Source organism: Mustela nigripes, chromosome 5, assembly GCF_022355385.1.
Source record: "Mustela nigripes isolate SB6536 chromosome 5, MUSNIG.SB6536, whole genome shotgun sequence".
Lineage (NCBI taxonomy): Eukaryota > Metazoa > Chordata > Mammalia > Carnivora > Mustelidae > Mustela > Mustela nigripes.
The window spans coordinates 149,141,438-149,155,351 of NC_081561.1; the positions used below are offsets into that span (position 1 = coordinate 149,141,438).

Sequence of the window (13,914 nt, forward strand, 5' to 3'; positions counted from 1 at the left end):
GCTCGGGAGTCTGCGGCGGTTCTCCTAGTGAAGCAGCACAGCATACTGGGGCAAATTCAGTGCTTTCTCGGTGGGGAAGCCAGCCCGTGCCCAACAAGCCAAAGACAACACCTACACACGCACGTGAACAGGAAAGGTCAAGACGGGTTCTTCTCAGGAGACATGTGCCTAGTGTAGAAACACCTGCTTCCAGTCATGCTCAGATGTAATATCTTTTGTGCTTTTGTTTAGGTCAGAAAGAAAAAAACACAAGACAAAGGCAACGGGGAAACTTTTATTATTTCCACAGTCCAAGAGAAAGAGGTCACTTGTGGCCGGGCCGGCCAGCAGCTCGTGAAAACTGTGGATTTATCCCGCGCGTCCAGGCATCGAGTCCGGAGGCGTCCTGAGCGCAGAGCCATCCGGGCACCTGTGCCACACAAGGCAGCGATTCGGGACGGTTGAAAGGGGCGCGTGAAGGCCAGGACACGTGACCAAACCAAACGCATTAACAATGCTTGGAATGCTGAAGAAATAAAGTTTAAAAATTAAAAAAAAAAGTAATTTCAAATAGTTAAGACCATGAAGAGTGTTTGGACTGGAAGTGGGGGAAAACTGAGTTTTAGTCCCAGAATCTGCTTTTAATTTGTTCTCCAAGGTGGGGATTCACTGATCCGTCCGAAGCCTCGGCTTCCTTGTCTCAGACGCACAGGCCAGAGCGTCTGAGCCCCAAGTCTCGAGGCTCCAGACTCTCCACTGAGCATTTCACCAGGACGGCGCCTCTCAGACCCCCGGCTGCGAACAGGAGGTCCCGGGGGAGTCACCGCGTCGGGAGCCGAGGCGCAACAGGGCAAGCCCGCGGCCGGCGAAGCCCCCACCTGCGGGTTCTCCTTCAAACCCCCGAGAGCTTCTGAAGCGAGAGACGGGATCCAGCTTCACATTCTTTATTTCTGAAAGCAAGACAGAGAAGCAACACGACGGCACCTACCCTGTCCCCAAACGCGGGCTTGGGGTGTGAGCTCTCGCCGCGTCTGCGCATGAGGGGAGGACACGCTCCCCCAGGGCCTCGCTCTGCCGACCCCCCAGAACAAAGCAGAAGAGCTCACCGTGCTGATGGGAGGCTGCAGACGTGTCGAGATGCCTAGACCGCGTGGTCTGCAAATTTCTAACACCGAGTAATTCCCGAAGAGCATGAGAGGTGTCGGGTCGGGCCGTTCAGTTCTGAGAAACAGGAGCCCCTCGTGCTGGAATAAAAGGCGCACAGGCACTTACTACGAGGCGCTCAGGGGACTGAGAACACCCAGGGGGCAGCTCATCTTGCACACGTGACCTCTCACTGGGTGTAGACGGAGTCATGCCGCAGCTCACACTCCGGTTCCCAGCCTCCAGGACACATGATGTGACAGTCGGGCCTTCTAGGTCCGGTGCTCATAGCCCGGGGCCGGGAGAGGGACCGTCCCGCACGCAGCATGGGACGGTCCCAAACTTCCCCGCTCCAGAGAGCCCCGAAGGGCTGCCTGCACGCAGCCACCGCGTGGGCTGAGCAGACAGTGTTTTACTCTTAAGCGGAAAACTTACAGTTGTTCTATTCTTAAAAAATCTTTCCCCTTAGAAAGTATTCTTCTTCCCCCAGGAAATCAGAATAAGTAGGAGAAACCACACGTCTAGAAACAGTACTGCAGGAGACTCTGTACCCAAAATGTTTGAAGCAGCCGTTCCACAAGTGCGTTATCCGTTTATAAAACACGATTCACCTTCTCAGCGTCAGGTCTGTCCTGGGCACTTTCCTAATACCTTCCGGTACTTGCTGGCCTGCGGCGTGAACATCTGGATGAATTTTTCGATGAACAAAGGAGTCTCCCATTGTCCAGCGTTAGTCTTGTCCCGTCAAGCACACAGCCTTCGGGTCCACAGTGGCCCGTCTGCTCACGTGGAAGCGCCGGCCCCCAGCGGGAAACCCTGTAACACCAGACGCCAGCCGGCAGTCAGCGCTTTGAGGAGGATTAGCAGGTCCCCAGAGCGGTGGCGGACTTGCCCGCCCCAGCACACGTCCAGGTCAGGCCACGCTTCCGGCCGCATCGTGTCCTGACAGAGAGAACAGCTTCACACGATGGCGGGGAATGGGTCACGGACGGGACCGCAGGCATCAGGGGGAAACAGGAGCTCATGCTCCCTGCCCCCCAGTAAGTTCTTTACTGATTCTCCCCTTACAAATCTACGCTTCCCCAAGGCCCTTCTCCGCCTGGGCTGGTCGGCCTCTCTGCTCTGCGCCCAGGGTCCCCTTCAGGAGCTCAGCCGTGCAGACCTCGCTCCGCAGAACCCAGGGTAAGCGCACCGGCCGCCCTGCTCTCTGCAAGCGAGTTGCTGTTTGCTCCCCACAGACGTGCTCGGAGCTCCTGCGGGGAACCAGGCTTCCTTCCGTGTTCGAGAAGAGGCCGCCGTGGCCACCGTCCGGATCTCACTCCGAGCCACACTGCGCCCCGTGGGAAGGCTCGCTCCCCACGGTCAGCAGGCGCACGGGGTCCGCAGGCGCAAGCCCAAACGCACACGGGCGGCCGCCCCACTTCCGGGCGAGGCACTGGGGCTCTGCTGCGGCACGACACCCCGTCACCGGGCCTTCCCTGCTGGGGGCTGCCCCCCGCCCCGAAGCACTCCTGACGTCCCCTCAACCCAGTGAAGTTCGGAAAATCCACACTCCGATATCCGTTCCGCTGCATTTCAGAGACTTTCTTCTGTGACTCGGTTAGGACTGTGGAGCCAAACAAAATCTGCGTTTCTAAGTCACGTCCGATGCCTGCTCTTCTGCTCTTTCCACAATAAGCTCCGTTTTCTGGGTCCATCTCCCTCACAGGCTCCAGAGAATGTCATCTGGGGCGCAAGGTCCTCCGCTGTCCTTTCTGTGCAGACTGTTAGTTTGCTCTCAGAACTCCCCGAATTCACTATTTCTTCTTCGGTCATCAAAAATGTATTATTTAATTATAAAATCTACATTTTCCAAAAACATACCTTCCCAAAGCATTGCCCAAATCATGAAGGCATGGGTGTTTTTTCCCTGATAGCGATCTTCTAAGTCACATTCCCTTTCAGCAGTTAACGGAAATTAATGGCTCAGTTCAACCTCGGCCTTATGCGCCCGGCAAATATCACACACGTCACCTGCAGGGTCGTCTGCGCAGAGGCGTGGCGGGGAGCTGCAGGGCTGTGGCCGGTCCTCCGGAACAGCGCGCAAGCCCTCGGCAGCCTCCAGTCCTGACTGAGCTGCCGCCTCTCTGAGCTCACTTCTCTTCTTGTTGTGCGGCAGTGACACTCCTTGCAAACTTGTGAGCGGGGATTCCGTGAAATATCCCTGGAGAGTCACCTCAGGAAGGACAGCCACAAGGGGGCTGTGCTCCGCGCGCGACTCATGATGCCCTTTTCCGGGATTCCCAAAACCAGGGGCAGCTTTTCCACCAAGAGCCCCATGGTCCAACTGTTGGTTTGGCATTAGCTGCCCTAGGCTGGGGGTCATGTCATTCAGGGCTTTCACTTGTGTCCTGTGTGTCTTCATAAAGGTGGTCCATCAGCAGACCCATCAGGTACACACGTACACGCTTGGTTTGGCCGTCTTTGCCCTCTGCTGCCGAGCAAGGAGCTGGAGGCTCCTACAGGGCCCGTGCGGGAAGCTAGACCCTGGAGGGATCTGGGCTCCGATGCTTTCTCCGTGCGCTCAGCCGAGGCTCCCTCGGGAAGAGCCCGGCCGTCCGCGGACGTGAATGGATGTGGTGTGCTGTGGACACACAACGGACGTCCTCGGATCTCAGGGGGGTGAGGATTTGCAGCCGCACGTGTGAGAGTAGACATGGGTGTGCGTCCCTCACGGATGGCTCTGAAGCACCGTCTCACTGTCCCTCCCACCACGGTGACACCGACTTCTCTCATTTCATCCTCTTCCCCAAACGCAGCCTGTTTTCCGGAGAAGCAAGGACAAGAACAAGTCAGTGTTTCTTCCCGCCCAGAAAATGAAGGACTGAAAGCAGTCAGGCAGGTGAAGACAGCATGGGGCCACCCCCCGAGTGAGGGCCACCCCCGAGGGACGGACACCCCCAGGCCTCCTCCTGCACACTTCCTCACCAGCACCAAAAACAAAGGAGAACATCAAAACTCTCCAGGTCAAACTTCGTGACTCCCGCAGGTTTTCCGGTCCGTCTCGCACAAGCGAGTAGCACGGCTAAGGACAGCCCACGTGGCAGCGGCTTCGGTGACCCTAAGGACGTGTTTAAACCGTCGGCTGAAATGCCGTTCTCCTGATTCTCAGCTGTTGTCCAGCCACACTAGAACTTGCTTCACCACGATGCATTTTATCTTGTCGAATCTACCTTTGGCCGGTGAAAGTGGGAAGCCTGTTTTCTGGCGGTCGTTCCCCTGACGTGACAGTGTGCGACACGGACACCGGATCAGAGGTAATGACGAGCATGGCCTATTAACTCGGGTTTTGACTCCGTTTTTATGATAGAACTTTACTTTGAGGGGTGTGTGCTGTCGAGGAAGGTCTGATTTGAGACGTGGCCATTTGCGATGCCTTCGCCGGGCACAGCCGGCCGCGGGACACTGGGACGGATCAAGGCAGGTGCGAAGGAAAAGTCCACCAAGAGCAATTTTGCTAGAGACAAGCTGCAAACCTAGACTGTATTTTCTAGGGAAAATGGTTTGAGCCTAATGAACACTAAAGAACTTGAAAATGTATCTTTCCATCCACCCAATCTTAGGACAGTTGTTCAAGAAATACTCACGTTTACCTCCCAAGATTCTTTCTGGAAGAGGCATTTGGTCCAGGTCCGTAACCCAATGTCAGGGAGCCCTACGCAGTCAGCAGGCCGGGTGAGCCGGGAGAGGAAATCACTCAGCCTATCAAGTCCCCTCTCCGTAGGATGCCAAAACTTATAAACAAATGAATCTCCAAGACTTCTAGAAGTTGATCTTAACATTTTTAAATCAAACACATACTACTCAGAACCTCTGGCGTTGGAACTCAAGTTGTCTTCAGCGGATTGAGGAAGATCAGACTCGCGTCTCGGTAAACAGTCTAGTTACTTGCTACTAGTGAAGGTCCGTGTTCGTTCTCTAGCGTCACTAACACAAGCTCTCTGTGCAGTTTGATCTCATGAACTCTCCCCGGGGTATCGGCTCTGACCGCCCCGCACAGGCACCGCCAGCCACTGCCTGGAGCATTTCCGCTGGTTTTGTGCAGGGGGGAAGCTCTGCCGCCGCACACCTCACGGTCGCACGGTGTCTGGTCCAAGTGGCCGGGAAGGTCAGACCCCCGGACTCGTGTTCCATTCTCCCTTCCAAGCAGCAGCGGGAACCGGCCGCCCAGCCGCCAGCAGACGACGCAGAGCCCACCCAGCCGCCGAGCGCAAGCCCAGAGCGTTCTCCAGGGCACGTCCCACGAGAGCTCAGAAAAGAAGTCCTACCAAAGCCAACGAGGTTAAATCATCTCCAGGATCTTGTCCAAACACAAGGTGTGAAACTAAAGGGAAGCGGGAACGCCCACAAACACGTGGAAATTACCTCCTGAGCAACCGCGGAGTCAAAGAGGAAACCACCAGGACGCGAGGTGGCAGGACACACAGGACAGAGCAGCTCCGCTCCCAGCGCGCGGGTGCGGCGATAATGGATAAATGCCCAATGAGAAGAAAGATCTCACATCAATAGCTTAACTTTACCCCTCAAAGACCTAGAAACAGCGGAACGGAGCCCTAAGTGAGCAGAAGGAGGGATTAAGGTCAGAGCAAAGCTCCGCAGAAACCGTGAATCTTGGAACACGGAAAATGAAATACGTGAGGGGAAACAACAGAAAAAAATCTGTTAAATTGAAAGTTACCTTTTTTGAAAAGATAAAATTGCCAAACCCGTAGTCAGGCTAGCCAAGAAAAAAAGAGAGAAGACTCACAGAATTAGGAAGAACCATCCCGAAATTCAAAGGAAACCACCAAAAAACAAAACAAAACAAACAAAAAACAAAACCCAAATAGCCAAAGGCGCTCAGAGCTCCAAACGTCCTGATTTCAAAACTTGAGACAAAACTCTGGGAACCCAGACAGCGCGGTCATGGCCGCGGGCAGTCACGGTCACGGGCGGTCACGGCCGCGGGCGGTCACGGTCGCGGGCGGTCATGGCCGCGGGCGGTCACAGTTGCGGGCAGTCACGGCCGCGGGCGGTCACGGCCACGGGCGGTCACAGTTGCGGGCAGTCACGGCCGCGGGCAGTCACGGTCGCGGGCGGTCACGGTCGCGGGCAGTCACGGCCGCGGGCGGACACGCCGGCCGGCAGACCAGAACCGGCGACCCGGCCCTTCGCACCTCTGCTCCGTCCTCTGCCTCCGCAACCTGCAGGGGTTTCCACGCACTTGAATGCCACGAAGATTCTAAACTCTGAACCACACTCGTTTACGTAAATACTGCTCCAGATTTACCAGCATCGGCGACCGTGCTGGCGCCCTGTACTTCTGAAGGTCACTCTGCCCCGTGGGGCCCATTCTCCGTCTCCCTGAGGACCCCCTCCTGGTCTCGGTGCAGAGCGAGCGGCTGGTGACAGCTCCCGCCAGTCCTTTCTTTGGGAAAGCATCTCTGTTTCTGAGGACACCTTGGGGGGTGGCGGCTTCTGGACAGGCCATGACCAAAGTCACCTCCGTTTCTTCTGCTTGTCACGGTTCGCGCTCATCCCCGCCCTCGTCCCTTTGAGGCTTAGTAGATTTCTTTTCTCTGCTTCCGAGATCTTCCCTCCGTCTGCGGTTTGCCGTGGATTGAGGTGAAGTGACTGTGACCTTTCTTCCTGCCTGTCCTTTTACGCAGACTCAACCACAGATTGATGCCGGTTTTTTTTTTTTTTTTTTTTTTTTAATTTAGGAGAAGTCCTGGCCAGTGTTTCTTGCTTCTGGTTTCGCCGCTCCTTCACTGCGTCTCGTCTGGCTCTGGAGCTCAGGTTGCAGACGCGTCGACACCCCAGCATCAGACTCTGCCCGCCCTTCCCGCAGTGCTGGAGCTGGATCCTTCCTAAGGACCTGTCTGTCCTCCCCTGGCACGTGTGTGACCTGCTCACAACCACCTACTGAGTGCTACAGGTCAGCTTCTCTGGCTTTAATTCCAAGACGGCCTTTGAATTCTCTTTGGGTGGGGAAGGAGGGGCAGAGGGGAAGGAGGGGCACTTCAAGCTGATTCCCGCTGAGCTGGAAGCGGAGCTCGATCCCACAACCTGAGATCGTGACCTGAGCCGAAATCAAAGTCAGATGCTCAACGGACTGAGCCACACGGGCACCTGGTCTAACTTACTCTACTGTCCACAGTAAGGTCACCTGTAGATCCGTCTCCGTGGTCTGGCTTTCCGTCATTTTGGTCTCTGTTTTGTTTCTGTGGAAACACAGCAGCTGCGCAGAAAGCACGGAACAGTGTGGAACGCTTCTCTGCTCAGAGTGCAAGAACGCGGCCGTAAGAAACGACAGAATGAAGTCACGGACACGTTCGACCCTCCAACAGTAGGAGAGCAACACGGAGAAAGGCTCGCGGGACAGAGCGGCCGTCTGAAGGCGAGGCCCGTGCTTGCACTGATGAGCTCTGAGGACCGACGGCTGGGAAACAAGCGGATTCCCCCACTTCTGAAGCATGACTGGTAGCACTTGGAGACCAAGAAACAAGCCGCTGTACACAGGACGTGAGGACGGCTTCATCTGGGGCCTCCGAGCCGGATGGCTGTGCCCCGAAGCCTCCTGACCGGCGTCTGCTTCCCCAGGCCTCACGGGCCTCTGCCGTCACACCGCAGGCCGGGCCGGGCCCCGCAGCCGCTGTCCCCACAAGGCAGCTCAGAAGGCTTCGGCGGGACCCGGAAGCCAAGAGCCACTGGAGCCCCGGCGTCCGGGTTCAGAGAATTGATGCGGGAAACAAAGCAAGAGGAAAAACTATTAAATGTCCTTACGACCTACAGCCATCGACGGGTCCCTGAAGCAGAGTGACGTTCCTCCAGGGGCTCAGCTGCCTCGATGTTCTTACTTTGCTGACGGCCAGAGGCCCTGCCCCGGACCCTGTAAGTCTGCTTCAACGTCTACAAATTCCTCTGGAAACGTCCTTTATCTCTAAAACGCCCAAGACACGTGTTTGCAGTCACCCCCAAGCATATGGCCCGATACACATCTGTCGGGTCTCACAACTCGGGTTTTATTAGGCCGTAATGAGTGACCTTTTCCCGACAAGAGCTGTGCCTCAAGGTCCTGGAAACCTTCTTGCTTCCAGATTCCCTAGAGACGGACACTCCCGGCCCCTCCCAGCCGGAGGGTGGAGGACGGTCACTGCTTGTTCCCGGGGCAGGGCTTTCCACCCGTGGGTCCTGTCCCCGAGCTTCAACAGAATCACCTTTTTGTACCGAAGACATCTCGAGGATTTTTTCTGGGCTGTCGGCTCCGAGTCCCACGTCCAGAACGTGCGCGTGTCCTCCTGGGGCCGCGGAGGGTCCTGCCCGGAGCTCCCGTGCGCTGCCGCCTTCCAGCCGAGGCACTGGGCCTCCTCTGGCTTTACCCACGGGGAACGTGCTGCCGAGGTCAGCAGAGCCGCTCGCCCGCAGGACGCGTCGCGGTGAGCCGTGCCGCTGCAGGACGAGGCACGGTTCCTTTCACTGCGTTTCCTCGTTAACATGTTTCTCCGGTTACAGTCGACGACACGGTGTCAATCGATAAGAATCCATTTTTCTTCCAGAAAGGCGCAAACAATCTTTATGCTTTATAATTCCTCCCCTGGCGAAGAAGATATCTTTAGGTCAAAGTTGAAGCTCATTAACACAGTGGCCAGACGGGCGGACATGTAGGTCCTCAGGTCCAAGCAGGCGGCCTGTGCTTGGGGCCCTGGGCTGGCCGGTAGCAGCGGGACATGGGGCGGGGTCTGGGCCCCCAGAGCAGCGGACCTGGGTGCACGTCAGCCACACAGACGGCCAAGCATGCCCCAGTCTGAGCACGGCTGACCTGTGTGTCCCATACAGGGACGTGGACAGGGTCCGGAGTCCTCAGGAGAGGGCACTGGGGACCCCACCTTCTCTGGGTGCTGTCCTTTAGCTCAGTGTCATCTGTGTCCTTCCCTGCGTGCTCTGCGGCCACCGGGAGATCCGTTTCCCTGCGTCCCGTTGATGGAGGTTGTGAATGTCGGTGGGGTCCAGAGCCGACGGCCAAGAAGGGATTCTTGAGAATCTTCAGTGCGAAACGGTGGTTTTATTAAAGCCCGGGGACAGGACCTGGGGGCAGGAAGAGCCGCTGTCCCAGGGCTGTCAGGGCGACAGATCACAGGGGCAGGGAGGAAAAGGGCGGTCAGATGCGAAAGGGCCTACGGGACCCTGGACGCCTCGCCTTTGTCAAGGGGGCTTTTCCCTCCAGTGAGGCGTTAACGTGAAGACAGGTGAGCGTCTCCTTCTGGAAGTTGGGCTTCCAGATCCGTAAGAATGTGCTTTTCCTTAAATCACAACCGCATTTGTGAACGGAAGGAGGCCCCGTCCCACAGGCTAGCATCTCCATTAAGTCACCGTCTGTTTCTCCTTCCCTCAGCTCGAGGGCCGGGAAGGTCAGAGGAGGATCCCGCGGCCCCCACCTATGGGGCTTGGGCTTCGCCCTCAGCTCGCCTTCTGCTCCTCATCCTATGGTCCTTCCCACAGATTTCCGGATCGGAGGCTGCGCGGGAAACCTCTGACTTGCACTTGGCCTCAAGAGTGAGGGTGGCCTTGGAGGCCGTGCGCTCTAACTGCTGGAGACGACAGCCTGCTGGAGACGACAGCCCTCAGCCCGGCCCCACAGGATCCGAGTGACCCTCCTCCGGGAAGCCCCCAACTATCCTCACGTCCATGCTTTGCTGGAAGGAAAAGCCACGCCACCTGACCAGAGCCAGGCCCCCGGACGCCAGGCCGTGAGTCTCTGCCGGACCCAAGTCCTTTCGGAACTTCCCTTGGTCCTTCCCTCCACAACCCCCGGCCTGCAACCATCGCTCCGCACAATCCCGGGACAGCAGCCCTTTCTGCTCACGGGCCCGTCCTCCTGCGTTCATAAGACCACATTTTTGGCATCAAGACAAAGTTTTGGAAAACCAAGTCAAACCTATCACTTGTCGTAATCTTCCAGGATCGCATGTCCCATAAGTCCACTCAGTGGCCTCCGTGGCCTCCTCCTAAGGACACGCCTCCACCCCCGCACACGGGTGGCCTCTGAGGTCAGCCTCTCCCAGCTTCCCCATCACCTGCTCAGTCCTGGGCCTTCCTGCTGTTCCCGATGCTGCCGCCCCACAACACACCGACCCCCAATCCGCGGCTCCCACCTCCACACGTCCACCCACGTGTACGTGCTGTGCCCGTCCACAAGGATGCAGCCCGTGAGCTCTGTGGGCATGGAGGGCCAGCTCCTGCACAGAACACGGCAGGACCGGGCACACGCGTGTGAAAGGACTGCAGGGCTTTTCGGAAGGAGAGAAGGACCCGGTGGGGTTGCTGCCTGTAGTCACCCTAACCCGACCAGCCGGCAGACGTGTGGACACCCCTGGGAGGCAGGCGGACGTGGGCCACGAGAAGGTGTGTGAGGACACGGGTGCTGGGGGCAGGGCAGGGGAGGCCTCTAAGTGTTTAGCAAACCCAGGGGCACCTGGGCAGCTGTCGGTTAAGCGTCCGACTCCTGGTTTCAGCTCAGGTCATGATCTCAGGAGCCGTGGGATCGAGCCCCGGTTCGGGCTCTCTGCTCGGGGAGGAGCCTGCGGGAGACTCCCCTGCCCCTCCCCCTCTCTAAAAAACCAATTTCTTTTTATTGTGTTACCTTAGTCGCCATAAAAGACATGGTTAGTTTTTGGTGCAGTACATCCTTTTTTAAAAAGCATGCTGCGGGGCGCCTGGGTGGCTCAGTGGGTTAAAGCCTCTGCCTTCGGCTCAGGTCATGATCCCAGGGTCCTGGGATCGAGTCCCGCGTCGGGCTCTCCGCTCAGTGGGGAGCCTGCTATTCCCACCCCCCCGCCTGACTCTGCCTGCTTGTGATTGCTCGCTCTCTATCAAATAAATAAATAAAATATTAAAAAAAAAAAAGGCATGCTGCTCTCAGAGGCCGTCTTCTGAACTTAGAAAAACGAAACGCAGACGAATGGCTTGAATCAGAGGGCTGGGTGGGAGGGTCCTTGTGGGAACGTCACTTGGGGCAGGGCTGCAGCCAGGCCCGGGCTGCTCCACAGGCCGCCGCACGCAGTTTAAGCAGAGGGGCCGAGGCTTCCTGAAGACCCCATGCGCACGTTCGCACGTGAGAATCGGAGAGGATGCAAAAGGTACAGGTTTGGAAAATGGTGACGGACTCTGTAATCACATGCAAGACGCATCAGGCTCCCCTCTGGAGTTTTTTAAGAAGTTGCCAAAGTGAACCCAATCTTTACTTCCTGCAAATATGCAAATTAGCCAGTCTCATCACTAACCTCATCTTGGGGAAAAAGTCCATTACAGCAAAAAAGAACTGTCGCACCAGCAACCGAGATTTCTCTGGCAAAATATGAGGAGACAATGACCTGGGCCCAGAGTCTGGTGTTCTGCTGCACAGGGCGGCCGGGTCCGTTTCCTGAGACCACAGCCCCACACAGCCCCACACAGCGCACCCGCCGGGTCCTGCCGGCGCCCGAGTCTGTTCCCAGAAGTCTGTTCCCACAGAAGAACCCGTCCAGCTGCTGCCGGGGGAAGAGGCTTCTCCTCCTGGGCGTCTCCCCGCCTGCGACCGGCACTGGCCGCCTGGGAGCCGTCCTCGAGTCGGCCCCGCACCGTGGCCCATGCGACTGCAGTGCACTGGGGTCCGGGCGTTCCCACTGTGCTTCCCTGGCAGGTGCCTGCTCCCCGGGAGCGTGGACGTTCTGGGACAGGGGGACAGGAGTGGTGGCGCCCACCCCCCGGCGACACAGGGGCTTCGTTGACGCTGGGCGGCTGCTCTGGGGACGGACACGGCAGGGAGGTGGGCGGCGATGCACGAGGCTGTGAAGCCAGAGCCCCCGGGGGAGCCCGAGGGGAGCCTGGTCACAGAACTGGGCTAGGTCAGAGCAGCCACTCCCCGTGGCACCCTCCTCTGAGGCCCCGGTGGAGAAGGACCACGCGCGGCCCCCTCCCCGTCCGTGGGCAGAGTGGGCTCCGTTTATCCGGCGACCTTCCACTCAGGGTGATGTGCCCATGGCCACTTCCTGGGGACACAGCCCAGCGCTCCACCCCTGCAGGATCGGGCCCTCCCGCCCGTGGCCCAGAGCCCGCCCCGCAGGCTGCCCTGCACACGCCCAGCAACGCCCCTCCTCTGTGGCCAGGGCGGTGCTCGGGATGCCGGCCGAGGTCTGAGGCTCCGTGCGTCGGAGCTGGAGTCCTCCCTCGCTCACGGTGGGATCCCACGGGGTCTCCCCTCTCTGGGTGGTGGCTGTTTCACAGGCGGTCCGTCCCCTGCCCACCCGGCGTGTGCTGTCTCTGTTCCACACCGGCCCAGGCAGGGACCACGCTTCTCTGGAGCTCCACACGCGAAGGGCACTCAGGACGCACGGGGCAGCTGGGCAGGGCGCGGCGTCGCTTCCCGGAAGTCTCGGCCGTGGGCTGCTGTCCACCCCACACCCCCGGCCACCCTGCTCCAAAGGCCCCGGGTCTTCCGCTCCCTTTGACAACCCCTCAGCTCTGGAAACTCCATCCCACAAGAAAAGGCACGTTAGTGCGCTCGGACACAGCGGGGTTTCAGATCCCACCCAACCTCCCCACGTCCCCGCGTCTTTAGACCGAATTCCACAGCCCAGTGTTGAATTCACTTCTGTCTGCATCCCAGCACCTCCTCTGCCGCGGGCGGCCGGGGGGGCTTGGCCAAGAAAAGGCCAGGAACCTCCCCCCACCAACGCCAACGTGCTCTCCCTCCTCTGCACAAATGCGGAGAAGGAGAAGCCCGTCTCCAGGAAAACGGGTGTGATCGCTCCAGAAAACGCTGCGCTGCACTCCCCGAGAGAGAGAGGGAAGGGCTGATGTGAGCGAAGTTTCAGGACAGGCTCCTGCAGGCTCGTGGGAGCTGGTGTGGGAGGAAAGCACGGTGTGCGGCCGGCCACAAGGCCCGCCTGCGGACTCAGAGCGGGGAGGAGGAGTCAGATCCGTGGAGAGACGAGGGACATCTGTGCCGTGATGGGCTCTGAACGGGCCACGGGCACGCGGGGTCCTGGCAAGACAGCAAGAGGCCTGCAGCGCCCGGAAGCGGCTGAACCGGGAGAGCCGCGGCCGCCTAGGCAGCAGGACTCGCGGCTGAGCCCGAGGACACACCCCCCAAGAGCAGGAGCAGCGGAGCCTGTGCGATCGCGGCAGGGAGGGCCGGAGGTGCAGGAGAGCCGGCCGGAGGGCCAGACGGGGGCAGGCGCCGAGCGGGAGGAAAGCAGGAGCAGGAGGACAGGAGCCGCCCGAAGTGCCCGCTGCGAGCTGGCGGTGTGCTCAGAGCAGAGACATGGCTTCGCTGCTCCCCAAGGCGCCCGCCCGTTCGGGTAATGGTCCTGTGGCTGAGAAGGGAAGCGGCTGTCCTGGTCGTGGTCATGGGACTTGTGAAGCCGGAGGAGGACTTACAGGGAGGGTCCCACGGGCACAGGCAGCCAGGGCAGCCAGGAAACCCCCCTCCTGCTGTGGCCTCGTCCTGGCCAGTTGGCAGCTGTAGAATACTCCAGGCAAAGACCAGGGACAGGCATCCTGGGGCAAAGGGCGGGAAAGGCAGAGGCGGCTGGGAGCCGGTGCAGCGGGGTGCGCGGGGCAGACGGCAGGGGGGTTCGTGCTGAGGAAGGAGCTCTGGGGCTGGCCCCTGTGGGTAGGGGACATGGGCCCCAGAAGGCCGGAGAACAGCCGCGGACGCAGGTGGGGGGGGGACCGAAGGGGAAAGAGGTGCCTCACACCATGTGGGCTGCCCCCAGGCAGCTGCTGTGCCCC

At 59.0% G+C, this 13,914-nt stretch overlaps 1 protein-coding gene across 9 annotated transcripts in view; it reads right to left on the reverse strand.

Moving 5' to 3' along the window:
• Window positions 1-269: 269 nt before the first annotated feature.
• WDR27 (WD repeat domain 27) overlaps window positions 270-13,914 on the reverse strand; it is a 144,395-nt gene continuing 130,750 nt past the window's right edge. For 8 of the 9 annotated variants that reach the window (XM_059401452.1, XM_059401453.1, XM_059401455.1 and 5 more), the window contains one exon: window positions 270-1,223. In XM_059401452.1, the coding sequence (XP_059257435.1) occupies window positions 924-1,223 (300 nt within the window). In that variant the 3' untranslated portion in view covers window positions 270-923. The remainder of the gene's footprint in view (window positions 1,224-13,914) is intronic. The other variant, XM_059401454.1, reaches the window with a different exon arrangement.